General features: G+C 36.7%; 1 protein-coding gene across 5 annotated transcripts in view; it reads right to left on the reverse strand.

Moving 5' to 3' along the window:
- The window catches only part of tp53bp2a (tumor protein p53 binding protein, 2a), a 44,680-nt gene that overhangs the window by 17,468 nt on the left and 2,681 nt on the right, over positions 1 to 24,531 (reverse strand). For 2 of the 5 annotated variants that reach the window (XM_073872917.1, XM_073872916.1), the window contains exons 1-6: positions 13,705 to 14,115; positions 10,700 to 10,847; positions 10,303 to 10,407; positions 8,148 to 8,215; positions 7,938 to 8,039; positions 1,189 to 1,363 (exon numbers count right to left, since the gene is read on the reverse strand). In XM_073872917.1, coding sequence (XP_073729018.1) covers positions 1,189 to 1,363; positions 7,938 to 8,039; positions 8,148 to 8,215; positions 10,303 to 10,407; positions 10,700 to 10,847; positions 13,705 to 13,713 — 607 coding nt within the window. In that variant the 5' untranslated portion in view covers positions 13,714 to 14,115. Of the gene's footprint in view, positions 1 to 1,188; positions 1,364 to 7,937; positions 8,040 to 8,147; positions 8,216 to 10,302; positions 10,408 to 10,699; positions 10,848 to 13,704; positions 14,116 to 16,211; positions 17,119 to 18,365; positions 18,539 to 20,448; positions 20,515 to 20,611; positions 20,736 to 21,218; positions 21,339 to 21,415; positions 21,520 to 24,531 lie in introns of those variants that run through there. The other 3 variants (XM_073872918.1, XM_055169786.2, XM_055169785.2) reach the window with 3 other exon arrangements.

A 24,531-nucleotide genomic window follows, 5' to 3' on the forward strand; every position in this document is an offset into this window, starting at 1 on the left:
TCTCACGTGCACGCGCTCTCGCCTCTGTCCGAAGTCTAAACATAAACTAAAGTAGTAATCCTTATGTATTTGTTCAGTTTAATGCGTTTCATGTGAGCTGAGGCAAACTTTCCTTTTTTAAAAAATATGACCCGCTGCATATTGGCGCTTCTCTCACACTCACGTACGTGCAGAAAGCTGCGCTCTGTCCGAAGTCAGATCACTAGTTATTAATCCCGTTTATGATATGCATTTCAAGGAGTTGTAGCAACACCATCCCTCGTGTTTAAAATATGATTCTGTTTAAAATGTGATCGCGTTCCGCTGGACCGATGTCTTTAAAAAGGCACATCTGAGAGCACCACTGCTTGACACGTGTAGCCTTCTGCAACAGCACCAAACAAATGCATTGAATTGTTTGTATGTGCACGCGCGCAGATGCATGTTTTTTACAGTTATTACGTAATCATGGTTAGGGATGTAATGACACGCTCGCATTAATGGCATTAGTTTTAAGAAGGTTGCGTCATGACGGTGTTGCTCTTGTTCTTTTTTTGTCCACCAATCAAGTGACTTGTTATAATGAGTAAAAAATTAAGAAATAAAAGAATTAGTAAACTACTGCCCCGCCCCCCGTTACTATCGTGTATCGCCAATCTCACAGGCTGACAATAGGACGATCTCAAAATGGGGCATATCGCCCAACACTAGTGTAAACCCACAGTTAGGCCTTCCAACCAGAGTCTGTTCACTGTTCCAAAGTCTAAATTAAAATCTAGGGGTGATCGAGCTTTCGCCATAGCCGCACCTAAACATTGGAATGCGTTACCGCTCCATATTAAAATTTCACCAACATTACATATTTTCAAATTAAAGTTACAAACATATACCTGAATACCTCTAACGCCCTGTCTGCGGATCTTAAGGATCTAATGCAAGCCAAGGGGTGTAAAAAGGTCTGTAATATATAAGGGAGCTTGATCTTTAAAAACAAACAAGAAAATTTTAATTGAATCCTAAAATGAATAGGGAGCCAATGAAGCGAGGCCAAAATTGGGGTAACATGATCATGTTTCTTTGTCCCGGTCAGCAGCCTTGCAGCTGCATTTTGGACCATCTGTAATCGACCAGGCAATGATTGAGGAAAACCAAAATACAATGCATTCCAGTAGTCCAAAATTTCACTAGGGCTGTGTAGATGTTGCTCACCAAGTTTTCCATTGCTGAGTCGTTTCTGTTCAACCTGTCCCTTTAGTGCACGCACGGTTTTCAGCTGCGCCTCCTGTTTCTCCATCGTGTCTCTCAGACTTTGAAGTTTACGCTTTTCAGAGGAAACCTGCTGCTGCCTGTTATCCTGCTGCTTCAGAAAATGCAAGCGCTGCTCCTGCAAAAGACAGACAAAAAGATTATAACAGGCTGCCACCATGTTATACTGTATGTGTTTTGTTTGCTCAACAGCTCCAAACTGGCCAATCAGATCTGGAAATCACAGATTTATTATTAAACGACATTGGCGCATCTCTACCAGTCTCTACTCCCACTTTCAGTTGCCTTATCATTATCAAGTTGTTTTCAGGAGATACTGATAATCTCTATAGCATGACATCAAACCATTGGAATAAAGGGATATTTGGGCTGGTTGTTGTAAGAAAATAATTCCTGATGTTGTAAAATCCATAAATAATGTTGCTAGTGCAAGTAATTTTGTATAAAGTTTTCAATTTAATCGAATTTAAACTGCAAGTGGCAAATTTCTAGGTCCAAGAACAACAATGCCATAAAGTAATATTTTTTTTACAAACACAAATTTGTATAAATTGGAAAAACCATCTTAAAGTAGTATGGCTGACTATGCCATAATTGTTATCACTGATCCAGGGAGTCAAGATATAATTTTTGTTGTTTCATAACAACAGAAAAAAATGATCAAAAGTTGAAAACGTATGTGGCCCATGCTGTCAAATGAATTTTGAGCTAGGGGGAAAGAAAGTATACATTTCATTTTTGGTCAAAGTAGAAGTTTTTAATAAAAATAAGTACATTAAGCCCTCGTCTAGCAATCCCAATGCTCTAAATAGTGATTAAACATCGAAAATGATCTTTATTTGTACGTTTTCTGAGAGGTGTACCGTCCTAAATGCTTAACCTGATACAAATGCATGTCCATCCACATTAGAAAATAGGGACTTGCTTGATGTTAAAAGAGTTATTAAGAGTGATAAGACATAAAAACAATCTTTCTCATGTGGTCTGACAGATCTAAACTGTATGTGCAAGCATGCGGCCCTGATATATACACATACACAGAATTACAGTCCAAGCAGGAGGAATTATGATAATGTCGGTCTTGTCTACATCACCAATCCCAGGAAGTAAACTGTTGCCTACAATCCCGTGTGTTTGAAAAGAGATTTAGCTGGAGACGATAACTCAGGTCATCGTTTACTTTGGTGTTTGTACCTTTTGCATATCGTTAACATGTACTAATACACAAATGGGTGATTCTCACGAAACCATTGAAACACCACGGCACTAATGATTTTAGCTTTAAAATGTGTAATATAGTAACATTAAAAAGCATCAGAATTAACACAATACTGTGTTCTATCTTGCACAATGTGTGATTTCAACATAAGAATTCATCATTGTAAATTTTATCTCATTTTCTGCTGAAATTCCCATTACCGCAATGTGTCCGGCTGTGTTTGAACATGCGTTATGTTGTAATTTAATCAAATTAACACAAAAATATTAAGAAAAAAATAAATGGATGTTTTGCTACTACTTATAATATTTACAGAATATTCATGTATAATAATAATGAAGAAAAATTAGGAAAATGATGTGTCCAAGCCTGATGTTCTCATCCTCCGCAACACTTTTTGAGAACAGTTTAAGCACACATACAGAATTTTAATAAAGTTTGATTTTGAGTGACCAAGCACATGGACCAGTTACTTCAAGATGGCTACCAGGTAAGATCATTTTTTACAGTTAATTTGAAATATTGTCTTGTCAGAATGCTTACACGACATTTTGATTATCATTACCGCAACAGATGCTTATTAAATGTTAATTTAATTAATAGAAGCATAATACTTTGATTTTAAATGCATGTGCAGAATCTCCAAATTATGTTCTTTCAGGTTTGTCATGTCATTTTGAAAATATGTCAGTGTTGATGTTTTCTGACTGTTGCGGTAATGAGATTTTTTAGGACTCATTTTTTAAATTATGTTACAAAAAGTGTTAAATGATAAGTAAAAGTTTTTAAATTAATGTTCCCATTTACTCCAGACTTTGTTTTTCAATGTCTGGTGAGAAAAAAAGTAAATTTAAGCAATTTTTACATTTTCATGCTTGACATTTTTAAAACCAAGTTTTCGTGAGAATCACCCACCTACACACCAAAGGAAATTTAAAAATGTGAATCGAACAATAGGTGCTCTTTAATATAGCAGCCATGATTGTTCTCACTACAAAGTGCCCTTAGGAAGTGGTTTTATCCCATTTGGAACATAACGTGTTCCCCTTAAGGCCACTATCCAAATATCCTGGAATTAAGGGGCATAACCATCAGTATTGGCAGATGTCATTCTTAATGAATATCAGTACAGAAATTTGGTATCAGTGCATTCATAAAACACATAAAGCAGGGCTTCTCACATCTCTCCTGGAGAAGCACATTTTTTCAATTCAGTTGTATTTTATATAGTGCTTTTCACAATTGTACATCGTTCCAAAGCAGCTTTACAGGAAATAAGAACAAAGAAAACACAAAAAAGCAAAGAAGAACAAAAGCATGACAGATTTTGTATGGTTCACTCATTTGACACACCTGGGCCGTTTCTTAATACCAAGTACGTCAAGTTCGGACTTGCGTCCTTCGTAGTTCGGACTTGCAAGTTCAGACTCTGAAGAACGAACTCCCGAGGATGGGAGGACGCGAGTCCGGTTATTTTCCAAATGGAACAGCAGAGTACTTGAGGTCGTCATTCAGTCTAACCAATACGTGCAGTCCTGGGCTGGCTATTCTTATTTTAATGTATTTTTAACGAAATATATCAAATGAAAAAACCCAATATGTGTTTAAGGCAACACTTGAATACGCTGATTAGCTTTAATGTATTTTTTACAAAATGAAGTATGATAAACACATTTATTTATTTATTTATTTTATTATAAAACCGTTTATTTAATACTACTAAACAATTGCACAACATGAAATAAACACAAGAAAAACATCCAGTTTAAAGCGCAGTAATTTACAGTGTTAACATTATATAAAAATATATGTGATCTAAGTTATGAAACTTAACTTTACCATCAGTTAAAAGGATAACAAACAACAGACTTCATATAAATAATAAAGAGAAATAAATTGATGAGACAAAAATTGCCAGTTTGATATATCAAAAGGGAATATTTTATGTTTGATCATCAGACATCAGAGGGCAGAGCAGCTGCACTAAGATCGCGGAAAATTTCAGAAGGACTTGCCGAGACGAGGCTGCCCTCCTCGGTGTATACGCCGCTGACCACCCGCTAAGGAAATTTTAATATAGGCGCTATCTTTACTAACTGACCACATATTTGAAGTTTGTTGTATATTCTCGACTGAACAGCTCTTAAAACTACATTTTACGACACAATAAAAGTAATATTTTGATTATTGTGCAAGCTTTAAGCGTCATTGCCGTTGACGCGAAATGCATTCTGGGAAACTTGGCTGTCAGAAGTCCGCACAAATCACCTCTGGATGCATCATCAATAAAATGGGCGGATCAAGAACACATCCGGGGATGTTATGTGAACTTGGCTTGATGCGAACTTTGATTTGGAACAGTAGTTATGACGATTTAGAAGTCTACAAGAACAGACAAGTACGCATATTGAGAAACGGCCCTGATTCAACTCATCAGCTCATTAGTAGAGAGTCCAAGGCTTGAATCAGGTGTGTGAAATGAGGGAGAGATAAGAAGCCCTGCCTTAAAGCATGTATGGTTTAAAATGTTGATTTGGTGTTAGTGCACACACCTCGTGAAGTTATAAAAATTATAGACGGAAAAGGCAGGGCTCGCAAAACTTTAAAATCCCTGGTAGGCCTTCGGGCAGACACTCTTTAATTTTTGGTATCCCGGAATGAATATAAGTAGCCGAATAAAAAATACACTGTTTAATGTAGAATATTGATAAATCCTGGATTTCCATGTAAGCCAACTATTCCTGCCCATCCCCAGCTAACAATTTGGGTCCCAAAATGTTCCCCTATTTTCCAAGGTTTTTGGTTAGCCAGGAATGTTTTCTTTAAAAAAAATAAACATTCCCCTAATGTTATTTTTAGGTTATTTTAACGTTCCTCTAACGTTAGAATAATTGAATTGTTATATTACTGAAACATTATATGAATATATACATTTTATATAAAAATACCTCAACACACCACACATTGTATTTAGATACTTTAACATGTTATTTTATTAAATATATAAACAACCAGTGACTTTAACACAATATAGAAGACTTAAAGCAGATATTTATTAAAAAGGAATAAACATTTAATTCCCTTTATGTTAACAGATCTTCCCATAGCCGTTTATTTTCGCTAAAATAATGTTAGACTCTGAGGTAAAACGAAATGACAAACACACATTCTATTCGCTTAAGGTAAATATAATATCTTACCACTGCTGTTTAGTAACCTATCAGCTTATAACATTATATTACTCTCAAAATAGCCTAGACGTGTCAAATCGATCGGAAATCACTCAAACATAATTTCCTTCTCACATATTTAAAGGTGCTCTAAGCGAATTGACGCGTTTTAGACCATAAAACATTTTTTGTTACATACAGCAAACATCTCCTCACTATCTGCTTGCTGCCTGTCCGCTGATGAAACTGTAAAAAACGCGATCTCTGTAGACAGCTCAGGCTCGAAAAACGGCAATATCAACATAGTGGCCAAACCTAGCACAACAAAACATAAAGTGTTCCAGCCAATAAACGACAAGAAGAATTTGGGGGTGGGGGTTGGGCGCGTTCATGAAAGCACGGACGGGAGAGGGAGGGGTTAGCTACGCTCCGTTTGTTTGAAAACAGTTCAAACATCAACAGGAAGCGACGTCGCACATTATTCGCTTAGAGAGCCTTTAAGTTACTAACTGAAGAAAGAAAAAATAAACGCTAAAACAATGTTAGTCTATGATAAGGTGACCAGATTTTTTAAATGAAAACCGGGGACATTTCCTAGTTAAATGGTGAAAATATCATAAAAATCTGATTTGTTGTTATCTATGAATTAAAAAATGGGGACAAAATGTTTTTTTTTTCGTTTTCTTTTTTTATTGTTGTGGGTTCACTGCAAAAAATGACTTTCTTCTTACTTAATAGTATCTTTGTCTTATTTTCAGTACAAACATCTAAAAAATCTTAAAACAAGATGCATCTCCCTGATAAGCAAAATCCCCTAAGAAAAATCTAGCTTTGAGACAAAAAATAAATTTAAGTGAATTTGTGCTTAAAACATGCAAAAAATATTTTTCTTGAATTAAGTAGTGTTAGATTTTTTTTGCTTGTTTTAAGCACAAATTTGATATTTTGGTCTGAAAATTAGACTTATATTCTAAGGTCATTTTGCCCATCAAGAAAATGCATCTTGGCTTAAGAATTTTTTTGTATTTGTACTGAAAACAAAAGAAAAATACTAATAAGAAAGTCATTTTTTGCAGTGTTTCTAATTCAATTAATTGAACAATTTCTGTAGCCTAAAAATCTATTTTCTCCCGTTTTTTACACAAGAGACATACCTCATCAAAAATGACTTCTGGTACTACTTTAGCTGATTTCATTACATTGTAAACGTGAAGAACAGAAGGAATCATGCAAAATGTAAACATATTTAGCCTACACAAAACAAATGCTCCGTAACATATTGTGATCAGTTCACTTCATTGGTTTATTATTTTAATTTAACATGAGTAGTTAGTACCTTAAGCCCCCATAACTTTAACTGTTTTCATGTCTTATGACAACTTGATTGATGATAATGATGCTTTCTCATGTGTCTCGTTGTAAATTCTTCATCGCTAAATCAGTGGCGTGCGCAAGTAGGAAGTAGCTCGCGGCCCCCTCTGCTGGTGAAAATAAGCATTACATGATTGCTCCGGTCTGGTGCTACAAACACTACATGTTGATCGGGTTTTTCAGTGTATTTGCTGGTTGATTTGGAAGTGCTGTAAAACGGGGACATTTCCGGGGACAGCTTTAGTCGGGGACAGAACACCAAAAAACGGGACTGTCCCCGGAAAACGGGGACGTCTGGTCACCTTAGTCTATGAGGTAAAAATGAAATGACATTATTTTATTAAATGACTTGAGTTCGCGCTTTTTTCTGCTGAGCACAAGAGCAAGCAGGTGCTCATGAAGAGCGAAGCCAGGAGAAGCGCGTGCAGATGGTCGCGCGCATATCAGACGTGTACATTAAAGGATGGGTTTATTTGTGCTTTCACTTCATTTCCTGACAGTTTCACTTGTTACGTGAGGATAATGACTGACAAGAGGACGCCGAAATACATACAATATAATTACCTAACTAAATCTGAGACAAAATATTATTTCCTCCCCAAAATAGCCCGACGGGCAGGGCAGAGATAGATTTTGGTAACCCGACAGGAATTCACAATAGCCCCGGGACGCCGGGCTAGCGATTTTGCGAGCCCTGAAAGGCATTACTTGCTTTTACCATGGTATGCAATACTGGAAGATAAAATGTGAAATCCTTCATAGACAGAGTCAGACGTCCTCCCGCTCTGTATTTGGCTTTGGATAAAAGCATTTGCTTTAATGAATATTATATTTACAGTATGCATGTGGCAGACGCTTTTATCCAAGGTATATGTATTCTTTCAGCATGTGTTTTCCCTGAGCTATACAGGATCACATTAATGTAAATGTACCTTAGAGGACAAGAGATTTCTTTGAGTGTCAATTTGGTGTTGTTGTCTTGCAGCCATTTCTTGGAGCTCTGCTACAGTCATGTCCATCCATGGGGTGTTTACCTGCACAACATCACAACAATTAATCTAAAAACGGCAAAGAGCTTTTCACACAACACGTATGTTTTGAAGCACAGATGAAAACCAGACTTTAAATGTAGTCAAACTCACCCCATTCTCTGTCTGTCTGTCTGTGGGTCTTTTCACAACGTTCTGTTTTTGATTATAGCCTCTGGAGCCTGACAAACAAATAAATGTTAAACAATAATCAAACTGCAAAAAAATGAAGTTCTGATTTCGATTAGCACTTTAGTACATAACAGTTCTAGCTAGCAAGATGTTGGGATAGGCTGCAACACTCTCATGCAAAGGAGGAAAGGGTTTGAAGGACAGATGGACTTTATTTGACAGCATCATCACTTAACAATAAGTACACAAGAATATAAACCAATTACTGCTGATGTACAATACAGTGGTCAATGCTGCTAATGCTTGTCTATGACACGATAGGTCATCAATGAACTTGCAGATGTATCTGCTTGCAACCGTATAATCCTCCAAGTTGTTGGTGTCACCATCTGTTTCAGCCTCCCATAACACATACCACTGTTATTGTGCTTGAAATATTTACAGGGAAAGCAAGAAAAAAGTGGGGCGGTACAGGCGACACAGAATGTGTACAGATACGAAGCTAAGGTTCATCCAAACAGTTGCTAAATTTATCATTAGTTGCTTTTTGTAAAAACATCGCTAAAGGGGTTTAAAAGTGGTTAAATGTAGCAATGAAGTCACTAAGTTGGCCACTGGGTCTTGAAACTTAAATCTCAAAAACGGCACGCCTTGTGGGTTGTTCACGTGCCACTGTAGAGAGTACATTTCAATCTAATCCCTTGGCCTCAAAATTTACCTAACATTAGTGGTTTGACTTGGAAAAAATGGAAAAGCAGAAATATACACGAACTGGAGGGCCTGCTGTTGACATTATGGTACCAAATAAACCAAGAAACCAAATCAAATGCCTCGTTGCATACTCGTTGCTATTTTGGGCCAAAAGGATATTAGGCAGGTGGTCATAATGTAATGGCTTATATAGTGTGTATGTATATCAATGTATCATTTAACAAAAAAAATTATATTGATAAGGGCTGCAATCGAAAAAGAATCACAATCTCCATTCATACATTAATGCTCTCCTCCTCTCCTATCTTCCTCATTTGCGGCGTTAAGCAGGGTTCACACCAGACATGGTACAGGCGACAAGCACGAATGATTTGCATGTTAAGTCAATGCAAAGACGCGATTAGGCATCCTGCAGCGCGTTACACGCGATAGGGGCGGCACAAATGGTGCGGGACGCGCAGCGTGTTCCGCGCGAATTGAGCGTTGCCGCAGGGAAATGTGCTAGTTGAAAAATCTGAACTTCTGAGGATTTCCACGCTGCGTTAACCAATCAGGACCTTGCTGTAGTAGTGACCTGATTACAAGAAGCGAGCGGAGTCGCAGAAGCCCCTCCCATGATGCGCATTTCCACGTGAATGTCTCGAATGACTAGAATTTCACGCGTGAATGAAGCAAGTAAACTCAAATGTACAGCGTCCAACTGTGCACGAACAGCGCATTTTTGCAGCCTCTACCGCGGCTGGTGTGAATGCAGCTTTACATTGTCACTCACGTGACGTGTAACAGGGCAACAGATCTACACACATTGGTTTTACTGGGTGAATTTGGTGCAGCAATTTTCACACAAAATAGAGAAAAAATGAGCAACATGGCAGAAAATCCTGTTGGCAACAGAGAGAGAGAGACGATTCAACAATATTGGTTCCGAAAAAAGGCAAGGAAATACCTCTGGACTTTTCTCAATCGGTATGCTGCAACCTCCGGAATTCGCATATGCAGACTGTATAAGTCATCAGCCTTCAGATTGAGAAACAGCCTCTTTATTACCGTTTAGTGTTTTAAAAGTTTTGTGTTTTTAAAGTTTTAAGGTTGGCCAGTTCGAGTGTACAAAAAAGCACAGGTGCTATTTATTTTAATTATTTTTATTTACTAATGTTAAGAGCTAACCAATTGTAAGTTACTCATCTTAATGGGTCTAAAATAAAGAAAAGAGACTTAATTATAACTGAAAGTCATGTGTAGCACTTTGTTTTTACGTGAGTGCAATTAATGTTTATGTTGATAAAAATGAGAATCGTTTGAGACAATCATGATCGCATTTCCATGGAGAAAAATCGAGATTCACATTCTAGCAAGAATTGTGCAGCCCTAATATTGATTTATTATTATTTTATAATTATTTTGATATTTTATAAATTAGGTTTACCTTGATTGGGTGTTCTACCGTGCCGTAGAAAGAATCGCACGTCAGACTTTTGTCCCCACTGCTGCAACAGATTCATCATCTTCTCACTCTCACTTATAGGTCGCTCTGCAAACAAACACACACATTTCTATACATTTCTGCAGAGCATGATTTTGTAACAAACGAAAAACATGAAATTAAATTATTTACAAATTGCACATCCAGTGTGTTTGTCAAGCCCCAGAAACTTACACACTAGTAAGGAGTTGTAATCTTGCACACTATGAGAATAATAAATTACTTTTCTAATGCAAAAAAAATCTGGTGCTCCAGTTGTTGAAACATAATTAAAAAGAAAAAGGTTAAAACAATTTGTTCAAGGGTAAGCAATATACCACACTTCCTATCACATTCTTACCTGAGCCCCGCCACAGTTCAGCAAGGTAACAGTTGAATTCGCCTGGTTCCTTGCACAGTTCAATGACATCACGACAGACCGTATCAGGGGTGATGGGAACCTCTGTAAAATGCTGGTCATTGTTACTAAGGTACACGGTCAGGAACATCTAAAAACACAAGTAAAGGTTAAGAGAGTTTTGATGAGGCAATAGAGAACAATGAAGCAAAATAAACCATAAACCCTACAATCACCTGCTATAAGGAACAATGTGCCATTCTCAAATATTTCATTTTAAGTAAACAGGATAATTAAGGTAATATTTTACCCAAAAGTCCCAAAGAAAATTTGTTCATAATTTGGCATATACATAACATATTTACATCTACTGCAGACATACAACCATGCATGTGTGCACAAACAGAGGTTGCATTTTCACATTTATGAGGAGATTTCATAAAAGATTCCAAGTATGATTGAGAAATTGGATCTGAAGTATGTTTTGCACGTAAAACAAACCTGGTGTAAAACTACTGTTAAAGATTGCATTCAGTACCGGAAGTTCTGTACTAAAATGGTTTTGGTATATGTGTACCGTTACATCCCTATTTAATAAAGAAATATTTAAGAAAATTCTTGCCTTATTCATGTTCTCATATTTATTTACTTTGACAAGGTTTCATTAATCTGCAAATAAAATGACAAATGCGCTGAAACATATTTTTTTGTGTAATGTTGGATGATTTGATCTTCATGTAATTCAAGGGTATTAAGTAACATAATGTGTCTAAACTAATAAAACAAAACTTTTTTTATCTTTCAGGTCTTTATTAAGAACAAAAAAAAAACTTATAGTGCTTGTGGAAAAAGTATGTGAACCCTTAAGTTAATGATCTCAAAAAAGCCATGCCTCATCAAAAAAAAGGCTTTCAGAGAAACTACGATCAAGAATTGTTGCTTTACATAAAGCTGAAAAGTGTAACAAAGTTATTTCAAAGACTTTAGAAATTCACCAGTCTACAAATGGAGACGCTTTGGGACTGTGGCTGCTCTACCAAGAAGTGGGCACCCATTCAAAATGACACCAAGAGCACAACGAACACTTGTCGATGAGGTAAAGGAACAACCCTGAATGACAGCCAAAAATTTGCAGGCATCATTGGAACTTGCTAACATCTCTGAGTCTACAATACGTAAAACACTGAACAAGCAGGTACTATCCACGGCAGGACACCGCGAAGGAAGCCACTGCTTACTAAAAAGAACATTACTGCACGCCTGAAGTTTGCAAAAGAGCACATTGACACTCCACAGCGGTACTGGCAAAATGTTTTGTGGACTGATCAAACTAAGATTAAACTATTTGGAAAAACACACAGCGCTACAGCTGGCGTAGACAGGCATATCATCCTGAAAACATCATCCCAACTGTAAAGTATAGTGGAGGAAACAATATGATTTGGGCCGGCTTTGCTCCATCAGGGCCTGGCCAGCTTGCAATTATTGAGGGGAAGATGTAGTGCTACTTTTCCTCTCAGAGGGCTCCTTCAAATCCGTGTGGCACAGGAGGTGGTCAAAACACAAGGCATTCAGCGCAGATAATCAGCGTGCATAACAATAACTGCCCATAGTAAACCATTAAAAAAATGGTACCTGTTCTGTGTTATACGGCCCTAAGTCTGTCTGCCCCACAACAACCAACCACTTCCTAAATCCTATAATGTTATAATTCTGTAGTTAACATATAGTACATTTTCTATAGGATTGGCTATGTCTGGCTCTCTCTCAGTGTTTTTTTCCTACCTAGGACTTTTTCCCAAGGGATTTTCTCCTAGGAGTTCCCTTGGGAGTCAGCTGAGATTGGCTTAACTTGGAACTCTATTCTATATGTTACATTAATACTCCACTCACTCACTAGTATGAATAAATCTAAGCCGATGTATTTTGCTACTTTTATTGTCCTCTGATTTTTCAGTGCTTTCTCTGGTTTTTAATAATGTAAAGCTGCTTTGCAAACAATTGACTAATTTTGAAATTTGTACATCCAACTGTGCCCACTACACCAGCCTTTTAAAGGGGTGCTGAACTGCCCTTTTATTATTTTGTACTGTTCTCTAAGGCCATTTTCTGTCCCGTTTTGACCCCGTCTTATCAGAACGCTCCGTTTAAATAGGCTTGGCAGTTTGTTGATTTAGAATTAAACACTCACTGGTATGAGTGGCTAAGAGTTTTGCAAAAACTTATCCATGTCTGTTTGACATCCAACATCCTTCATATCAAATGATCTCTAATAACAGACACAATTCTAGTAAAGCTAACTCTAAGCAAAGCTAAGAAAACTTTTAGCATAGATAAATCCAAGTCCTGAAACTTACAGGATGTTTTTAGTATGTATGATGAACACTTGTAGCATGTCAAAAGGTCAAGAGAAATTTGACCTCTCCATTCATGACCCCTTTAACAGGTTCTTCATAAACATGGCGACAGCGATGAACGTGACGTCATTGGATTGTTTACTAAGTTTTCATTGTACATTTTAAATGGCTTCTCTTCGTCTCTCTCTTTGATCTATCACTGACCAACTCGCTAAAGTCATCTGTTAACTTTGGCGTCACAGTGAAACTGTGTTTCAAAGAAAGATAGCCACACGATAAACACTCATGGGACCAGTTTCGTTACATTTTGGCAGACAATACATTTGCTATCATTTAACTTTACAGCACTCTTAGTATACCCAATAACACAATGTTTCCCTCACGTTATAGAGATACTTACATGTCTTAAGGGTTGTTACAAATGAAACCTAAATTCAAACCATAATTACCACAAATTATCCAGGCTTTTATACAGTAAACCATGATAGTAATCAATACACAATAACATGGCTACTACACAACTAAGGTTAATTATGGTAAAGGAAAAAGTTTACCAGCTCAAATTTTAAGAGTACCTAACTTGAAATATCTGTCGTTAAAGATGATGTATTAAAAAAGCAAAACATCTGTTTGAAACAGTAGTCTACTCACCGGCATCATTTTTGCTTTTGTTTTCCACCCTGTAGGCGATCAGAAGTTTCTTATAATTATGTCTGATCACTGTCGACTTTATACTAAAGTGAAAATTTGGTAATCCTTAGGCAAAATGAACGTGTGTCCTGTAAAATACAACAAGTGATGAAGTCAGAGCAGAGGCCTTCCAAAACTTTCCTTCCGGAAGTGTTGCCAATGGACATTCCCGTTCCCGACAGACCAAAAACACGATTAACGTACAGTTTTATTTATCGCTAAGGGCTAAAAATATTAAAATAAAAAGTTTAACAAACAACTCAGTCGAATTAATTTTCGGTTTCTCAATATTCCTTTTGTTTTTCCATTGATTTATTTCCGTGCTTTTCTCCGCCTGTTGCTTTGCGGTGCAACGTCACAACAATGGGATAGATTTACCCAAAGACGAGTTGTCTTCGACTTCATGGGCGGTGCGCTGCGCAGACTGAGCGGCTTATGACATCAAAGTACCGCGATAGCGAATCGTAAACATTACAGAGGCAATGAGTTTAGTTTATCCATGGAAGTTTTTTTTATTAATACGTTTATATAAATGATTCTCCCTACCTGCCCATGCAGAAATCTGATATATTACCCATATATGATCTTGTGTATTTTGAAGTTACAGAGTATTAACAAATTCAATTCCATCTCAAAGAATAATATATAACGTTAATCTAACCTATTTTTTACAGTCTATGACTCTAACCCATGATTTACATACAACAGGGAGATTAAAATTGATTTGACAAATAGATTTATTAAACAGATTTTTTACAAAAAATTAAGGCTTGCTGGCTTTAAAAAGCATGAACTAATTTTGAATTTTTGTTTTCCTAATTTATTTATAAAATACATTCACCTAAAGGATTATTAGGAACACCATACTAATACTGTGTTTGACCCCCTTTCACCTTCAGAACTGCCTTAATTCTACGTAGCATTGACTCAACAAGGTGCTGAAAGCATTCTTTAGAAATGTTGGCCCAAATTGATAGGATAGCATCTTGCAGTTGATGGAGATTTGTGGGATACACATCCAGGGCACGAAGCTCCCGTTCCACCACATCCCAAAGATGCTCTATTGGGTTGAGATCTGGTGACTGTGGGGGCCATTTTAGTACAGTGAACTCATTGTCATGTTTAAGAAACCAATTTGAAATGATTCGAGCTTTGTGACATGGTGCATTATCTTGCTGGAAGTAGCCATCAGAGGATTGGTACATGGTGGTCATAAAGGGATTGACATGATCAGAAACAATGCTCAGGTGGCATTTAAACTATGCCCAATTGGCACTAAGGGGCTTAAAGTGTGCCAAGAAAACATCCCCCACACCATTACACCACTATCACCAACCTGCACAGTAGTAACAAGGCATGATGGATCCATGTTCTCATTCTGTTTATACCAGAGTCTGACTCTACCATCTGAATGTCTCAACAGAAATTGAGCCTCATATGACCAGACAACATTTCTTCAATCTTCAACTGTCCAATTTTGGTGAGCTTGTGCAAATTGTAGCCTCTTTTTCCTATTTGTAGTGGAGATGAGTGGTACCCGGTGGGGTCTTCTGCTGTTGTAGCCCATCCGCCTCAAGGTTGTGCGTGTTGTGGCTTCACAAATGCTTTGCTGCATACCTCGGTTGTAACGAGTGGTTATTTCACTCAAATTGCTCTTCTATCAGCTTGAATCAGTCGGCCCATTCTCCTCTGACCTCTAGCATCAACAAGGCATTTTCACCCACAGGACTGCTGCATACTGGATGTTTTTCCCTTTTCACACCATTCTTTGTAAACCCTAGAAATGGTTGTGTGTGAAAATCCCAGTAACTGAGCAGATTGTGAAATACTCAGACCGGCCCGTCTGGCACCAACAACCATGCCACGTTCAAAATTGCTTTAATCATCTTTCTTTCTCATTCTGACATTCAGTTTGGAGTTCAGGAGATTTTCATAACCAGGACCACACCCCTAAATGCATTGAAGCAACTGCCATATGATTGGTTGATTATATAATTGAATTAATGATAAATTTAACAGGTGTTCCTAATAATCCTTTAGGTGAGTGTAAATAAATACCATTTATCCTGTGATCACTGTTGCATATTTTTGAATGAAAAGTGCGAGTATGTAAAATTGTATGTATGCAACGTTGTTTTTGGTAACTTTCAATAAAGTTGTGTTTGTTAACATAAGTTAATGGCTAAAATAACACAAACTAACAATGACTACTTTACCATTTAATAATCATGTTAATTTCAAAATTCAGATTTATTTTTTACTCAAAAGTTGTAACTGTTAACTTTAGTTAATGCAATGGTACTGGCCCCAACTAAGGCCACATCCACACGAAGCCAGAGCTTTCCCTAACAAACTTCTTAATTTCAATTCAATTTTAATTAAACAGTACAGCACTTTTCACAATTGTTGAACTGTTCCAAAGCAGCAAGCTGACTAGCACAAAAATCTGAAAAAAAAATCTGTACAACTTAAAATCTTAGCATTTTATTTACATTAGACACATAGAACTTTCGACTTGATCAAAACATGGTCATATAAAAACTTGCTTAGCTGTGCTTAAACACAGTTTAAATGTATTAGGTCTTTTTAAAGAAGGAATCAAGTGTGCCAGTGGCTCCCTGAGCTTTGGCTCTTTTGGCCACGGGTCCGCTTTGAATCTTCGGTCTGCTCTTTCCACGTGATGTCTGAGGTGTTCCGGCTGTAACGTGGCCATCACTGGAGGTTGAGGAAGAAGCAGAGAGTGATTTCTGCAAGTCCAGAGCAAAATGGTAGTCTGTGTGCTCGGGTACGTCCCAGACCAACACCTTCTGTCCACAACGCTCACATGTGTGAAGGTCCTCACTGGATACAGTGGTGTCTGCACTGCATGATGGGTCATTTAATGGATCAGAGAGGGAGACACTAGTTTCACTGCAGAAGCTTTGTTCAGTTGTCTCAACCTGACCAGAGTCTGTCCTATTTTTAGTCGGTATTAAACTCTTGTCATTAGAGAGAGAGTGTGTGAGCTCAAGGCTTTTCTCCAAGCTCTTTTTCTGAAAGAAGGATGAGATACCAGTAATGGACCCTCCTGTGGTTTTTTTAGGAGTAGCTGTGGATGTGTTTTCCACAGGCGTGGGTGACAAAAATGTAGGTTCATCTTTACAAGTTTCCTCCTCTTGGCTTTTTTTCTTTTTTGCGGCTTTGTTAAACAGAGTCTGGATGGCCCCCGGGACTTTGGGGGCTGGCTGTGTTTTGGTCTGGGTCTGTGTGGAGGCCAGAAGTGATTGTGTTGAAGGTGCATCACTGCACAGGAAGCTTGTTATAGCTCCTGATGAGGGTGATGGTGCATCACTAAACTTACTCGCTGACAGATGAAGACAAGTCAAGGCAGGTGACCTATGAAATTAGTCATACACAAGCAAAAAAAAAAAGTGGAATGAGTTAAATAAGGAATGTGAAAAAACATAACTGTATGATCTATATAATTACTGTATGATCTGAAAAGCTTGGCTCATGAATATTAAGTAGGGGCCAAAGGAGACCTTTCTAAAAGGCAGTCAAGTGGGTCCTAGTGATACTATATAATTAGCGCTTACTGCATGCTATTCCTGTTGAAGTAACACACTGGAAGAGACTTCTCTTGGTCTCAAATTTGCTTTACGTAGGTGGCTACATTTTGTCATTGCACAGAGACCGATATATTTGATCTATTAAAGTGATTAAGTTTATTAAAGTGTGCAGGAGCAGGCCATATTTATTGTGTCATATCCTATGATATAGCAACGCTCCTAGTTAAGATAGGTGGGTGATATAATTGTAAATTTTATCTAATTTTCTGCTGAAATTCTCATTACCGCAATGTGTCCGGCTGTGTTTGAACATGCGTTATGTTGTAATTTAATCAAATTAACACTAGATGTTTTGCTAGACTACTTTAGATGACAGAAAAAAATATTTACTAAATATTTATGTATAATAATAATGAAGAAAAATTAGGAAAATGATGTGTCCATGCCTGATGTTCTCATCCTCCGCAACACTTTTTGAGAACAGTTTAAGCACACATACAGAATTTTAATAAAGTTTGATTTTGAGTGACCAAGCACATGGAGCAGTTACTTCAAGATGGCTACCAGGTAAGATCATTTTTTTACAGTTAATTTGAAATATTGTCTTGTCAGAATGCTTACACGGCATTTTGATTATCATTACCGCAACAGATGCTTATTAAATGTTAATTTAATTAATAGAAGCATAATACTTTGATTTTTAATGCATGTGCAGAATCTCCAAATTATGTTCTTTCAGGTTTGTCATGTCATTTTGAAAATATGTCAGTGTTGATGTTTTCTGACTGTTGCGGTAATGAGATTTTTTAGGACTAATTTTTTAAATTATGTTACAAAAAGTGTTAAATGAAAAGTAAAAGTTTTTAAATGAATGTTCCCATTTACTCCAGACTTTGTTTTTCAATGTCTGGTGGGAAAAAAAGTAAATTTAAGCAATTTTTACATTTTCATGCTCGACATTTTTAAAACCAAGTTTTCGTGAGAATCACCCAGGTACTGATTTCCAGTAATCAGTTTAAATAGTCAACTTTAATAAATAAATTAAATAATTTTTCGCGTGCCATCAACACCTACCATGCTTCCTGATGATTTCCTGCAGTATTAAGACTCTTGATGATGGCTAAGCTATCCACAGTGATTTTTGCAGCATCATATCTTGCGAGAGCACAGCAGCGAGAAAAACTGTTGGCTCTCTTATCTCCAGCTATCCGGACGCCCACAGTCAGCTGTTTGGCCACTCTTCCATTCTACAGAGTAAACATAATACAATACAATACATAAGAACATATATATTCCAATAAATGGCCCTGTCCCAAATGATGCTGCTACCCTAAAGTAATTCATGTGGTACAAAAAGTTCACATCTGATAAAACCACTACTGAATAGAGGTGGCTAAGCACAGTGGGCAATTTCTCTATAAGGTTATATTGGTAATGTAGGCTGTTGTGCATTAATAGAGAAAATGTGTGGCCACAGCTCGGCATTCATCAGTAATTAAGACGTTACAGTTTAGCTTTAAATGTGACTCATCACTTAAACATAATGGGGCAGTTTACCAGACAGGGCTTATACTAGCAAAATATACCCAGACTAAAATGCATTTTTGAGCTGCCTTAATTTAAAAACATCTAGCACTGACTGATATAGCAGTGCCATTGTTTTTCCCCAAGATGCACAACAACATTGGGTCTCATCCACTAATCATGCTCAAATTTGTATGTGAGATGTGCGTATGTTTTCATAAACAAATCGTGATTAAACAAAAAATTTCTTATCAAAATCTCCTTTAAATGTACACAAAAATTCAAGAAGAAAACCTAAAACCACTCGTACGCATTAATCACGTACGCTATAATTAAATACTAGACTATAATTATAATGTGTATGATAATGTTAATAAATTGTACATGATTAATTTTTCTATTATAATATTTTCTGTATTATATATTATTATGTGCTGGGCAAATTAATCGCGATTAATCGCATACAAAAGTGATTTTTTTACATAAGATATAAGTGTGTGCTGTGTGTAATTATTATGTATATATAAATACACAGTCAAATTCATGTATGTATTTAAGAAACATTTACATGTGTATATAGATTTATTTATACTTTTATATATTCTATATTATATATAAACAAAATAAATGGATATATATGTATATAAATGTTCTGAAATGTATATATGTATGTGTCTGTGTTTAAGTATACATAATTATTACACACAACACAGACACATATATTATGCGAAAATGCACTTTTATTTTGTATGCGATTAATCGCGATTAATCTTTGCCCAGCAAAACATTATACATTATCTATATTATTATTATATACATTATATTATACATTATTTTAGCAATTTTTTTTTACACATATAAAGATGATGCACGTAATGACAAATCTTCACGCTTTCCTTCCTCACTTTTTAAATCTCTATATGAAAGCGTCTGCATAAAGCCTAATGTAAACGTCATGTAAATTTAAGTAATGTCAATCACTTGATCTTCTGTCTGCTCTATTTTAGATACAGACGCCATATTAATTAAATGTCATATTTGTTAACGCATGCAGTACTTATTTAAATGTTATTCCGGTCGGTGGACAGCACTGGCTTCCTCCAGCGACAGCAAAACCGCCCAAATAAAAAATGCAAAGCAAAACAGGACTTTATCGATAATAAATATGATCATGGATTTCTTTTTGAGCTCTTTTGCTTCTATGACAAACTGCTAAAAAAAATTCTGTGGACCAGCGTTGCGGAAAGCCCTTATAGGGAGCTGGTTTGGGCGTGTTTTATGCAAATTACCAACCTCATGCACGTGGCCGCTCATGTAGAACACTCCAAATTCACTAACATAAGAACAAATTCAGGTGCGTACACACGTGTTGTGAATTAGTTGGAAAGTTGTCATTAGAAGTTCAAGTGTGCGTATAAATACGAAAAACGTACGCAATTAATAGTAAATGAGACCCATTGTTTTTTAAAGTATGTTTGTAAAAACCCCTTAAATGTCCTAATATAACTTTCCTGCAAAGGCCTAGTACTGGATTAATATAATCCCTTTTCGGGAAACTGCCCCTTAGAGTCTGAACTACCAGTTTATAACACAGCACTGATAATATTGTTATCAAAGTAAGTAATAAGCTCACCATTTCTCTGTCTTTGTTCAGTCTTTCCTCTAATTCAAGGGCCAACTGATGAAGCCAATGTTGCACCTAAACAGCAAATTAGAAAGACGTAAAACGAGCGAGTGAGTATTAAGATTGCGAAAGGAAAGATGTATTGATATCAATTTCCAGATTCTTTGTGCACCTGCTCTTTTGTAGCCAAACATGTTTTTCCTGCAAAGTTCTTACTGCAGCCAATGGATTTGGGGAGCTGTCGAGGTTTTACAGGCTCAAACTCTATTCCTCGGCACAAGTCATATAGCCACGGCCTGATGAACAAAGATTATGTAATACAAGGAGGAGAACACTGACACTTGACCAATGAATTTCCCAGCTGAACATGATACCTGGATAAAAGTTTTTATCAATTATCTTATAGCAATTGGATTCAGAAAAACATATTTTTAAAGATACAAGATTTTAGAGATAAAAGTAAACCATACACAAATCAGCCATAACATTATGACTTTTTCAACAATTTCAGCTACAGTAGCTGTTAAATTGGACCACACAGGCCAGCCTTCACTCCCCACGTGCAACACATCAACTACATTTGTCCTCAAAATTGATTTGTTAGAAGCAGGAAAAATGGTAAAGATCTGAGCAACTTTGACAAGGGCCAAACTGTGACGACTGGGTCAGAGCATCTTAAACTGCAGCTGTTGTGGGGTGTCTGCAGTGGTCTGTACCTATCAAAAGTGCTCCAAGAAAAGAAAAGTGTCTTTGGGAACCCTGTAACTTTTGGTTCTCACCCCGTCTTTTCTCCAAAGAGCTGTTCCAATTGGACTTTGGTGAACTGAGTGAGCTCTCCCATGTTTTCTACCCCCAGAGTCTCTGTAATGGACGTCCCCAACTTTCCTCCTAGATTTCGGCTAGTGAAAACATCATACAGTTGTGTTAAATATTTGAATTACGTACAATCACATCATGGTTTAGGAGATCTACTTACATTTTACCAATGGGAAGCGAGCTGAAAAGTTGGGGTACAGATCCTAGTGGCAGAACCGTTTGGCGATTTGGCTTATTCAAACCACATGCGAGTTTGGCCAACACCTATGAAAAAAAAAATGACAAAAAGCTTTCACATTCACAGTCCCCTGATCAGGGTTAGGAACCAAAAAAAAGTTCTGGTTCAAAAACCTGGGGCTGGATTCATAAAAACATTCTTAAGACAAAAAATAAGAACGTTCTTAAGAAGGTTTTTTGAGAATACAAAATATTAACTTTTTTCTTAAGTTTGAATTTATGAAAGAAATGGCATCTTAACTACGTTTTGTGAATCTGGCCCCAGTTTAAAATTTTATGACCAAAATAGTGATTTGTTTTTTCCACACCACTACACAAACACTCGACTTGGTTATGATAACATAGTTTTCCTCTGTTAAAATGTATTTTGCAAAGTGGATTTGCAACACCGCCCATAGTGAAAGTGCTATAAATGTGCTGGGTAAAGATTAATCATGATTAATCGCATACAAAATGAAAGTGATTTTTTTTTGCATTATATGAGTGTGTGCTGTGTGTAATTATCATTTATATATAAATACCCACACATTCATAAATATATATTAGTGCTGCACAATTAATCGCATCGCAATTGCGATATCAGCCTGTGCGATTACATGACAGCAAAATGTTGCAATTATATTAAATAAATAAATGTGTGGACTTGTTAACACAAACTTTCTGATAACAGTTTGATGATTTTCCTTGCTGTTGAACAAAAAAGAAAGAAAAATGAACAAAAAAGGCAGCGCGGAAATACCAGAGCGAAGATGGATGCAGAGGAGGTTGACAGTGATCTGGTAGCTAAAAAAATGTATGGCGGTATTTTGGATTTAGGATTACTGACACTGAGCAGCTGCTACATCACGTGGCAATATGAAAAAAATTCTAGTTTTACAAATACACATTTTAGCATTATCACTAAACTGTGTGTGGATTTTCCTAAAAACCCATCAAGTTGACTGTATGTGTGTGAGTGGTTAAATATACATAATTACACACAGTACACAAACATATATTATGCAGAAAATTTGCCCAGCACTAATAAATATGAAATTTATCTCCAGTACCATAGCTTCAAAACATCACATTAGCAGTAAGTTCACAGAGTCTGATAGAACTTAGAACTTAAAGGCGTTCTAAGCAAATCGGTGTGTTGATTTTTGAAATGTGTTTTCAAACAAACTGAGCGTAGTTAACTCCTCCCCCTCCCTTCCGTTCTTTCATGAACGCACCCAACCCCCACCCCCAAAACCTTCGTGGCGTTTATTGGCGGGAACCCTGTGTTGTGTTTAGTGGTGTAGGGTTGGCCACGGTGTTTATATTGAAGTTTTTGGAGCCTGGGCTGTCTACAGAGATCGCGTTTTTTACAGTTTGATCAGCGTACAGGCAGCAAGCAGATAGTGTGGAGATGATTTCTGTATGTAACAAAAAATGTTTTATGGTCTAAAACGTGTGGATTCGCTTAGAGAGCCTTTAAGAGTCTGGATGATTGATTTATTCTAGCACCAAAATGCCCCTTTTTGCTGTTTTAATGTCTGTACCTTTAAATTCAAATGAGCTACAGCTCCTCACTTCCTTACAAACAGTGATTGCTTTCAGTTAAAATAGATTGGATTAATACAGTCTGAGACAATAGTGGACAGAGTACAATTGCTGAGGGTGGAAACTATGGTAATGCAGGACTGTAAGTGGGCTGGGCTTTAACAATTTGACCTTACATTGATAAAAGAATCAAAACAGCATGTCCTATGAGACTTCTTCAGTTTAATGGGGATTAAAAAACAAGGAGCGGATTAATTTTTTTCCTCGTAGGGTGGTTGCGTTCACACACTGCCAACACACATTGGCCCTCATTTATCAAAAGTCCGTACACCAAAGTTCCAGCGTACACCTGGCGTACACCCAAAACCACGGTGACTTTGAGATTTATCAATATGGACGTTGGCGTATGGCACGCTCAAATCCTACACCAGCTCAGGAGGTGATGTATGCACGTTTTGAGTTAGGAAATGCACAGAAAAAAATTCCTAACACAACAAAAAGCACTGACAAACTAAAATAGTATGAGATATATTATGACCCACTGTAAAAACAACATAGTATTTATAAACTTAAAGTGTTTTTTTTTTTCAACATGAACTTCAATGTTTAATTTGTGTGACTTTACCAAAGCATTTGATTTGTAAGCATATGTATTCCTTAAGTTGCGAGCCGTTTCAGGGCAGAGCACGTGAGCGGATCGGAGCGTTGAGCCATGCGGTAATACCATTCCGCTCGCTCAGCACCGCTCGTTGAACCCAGAAGCCCTTTGATAATTTGCTAGTTCGAGAATCTGTAAAAACGTCTAGCAATAAGTTATGGAATTCAAGCCTTATACATAAATGTAAAGTAAAAATCAAAGTTAAAATTGGACAGGAAGAAAACATTGAAAGGGAGTGCGCCGTAGAGACTGTAAAAGTTAGCAAATATTCATCCTGGAATCTGAAGCGGCACATTGCAAGAAAGCACAAGGATTTGCTACGAAAACATGGTAATAATGCATCAAAAGGTAAGCTAGTTACATACCATTCGATGAATAGGTAAGGTAAAATGCTTGTGTTGAATGGAGTCATTAATCCGATCATGATGACATGCGGACAAAATCATGGCCACGAATTATCTTTTATGCTACATTATGGACACTTCTTTTTCTTATTTAGTCTAAAGTATGGCCATAAATATAAAATTCGTTCCCAATATTCAACAGTTTGTTCCTTGGAATGAATTATTATAATATTTTGTAATTACTATTACAATTATTATTACTTCAAAGTATGAATTAGCCTAGTAAAACATGTGGATGTCGTGGAAACAAATTGTTAATTTGAATTATATCTGGAGCTCCGTATCAAACTGGATCTCGGCTAACAAACAACTGTATATAAATACAGAAAAACACACTACAAAAGTTACTACATCATTTTAAAATATTATTTAAAAAAAACTTAACCGAACCATTAAGCAGACATATAATTTAGATGTATGCAACAGTAAATAATAATAATAATAAATAATTAT

This window comes from Misgurnus anguillicaudatus, chromosome 11 (genome assembly GCF_027580225.2).
Source record: "Misgurnus anguillicaudatus chromosome 11, ASM2758022v2, whole genome shotgun sequence".
NCBI classification, from domain to species: domain Eukaryota; kingdom Metazoa; phylum Chordata; class Actinopteri; order Cypriniformes; family Cobitidae; genus Misgurnus; species Misgurnus anguillicaudatus.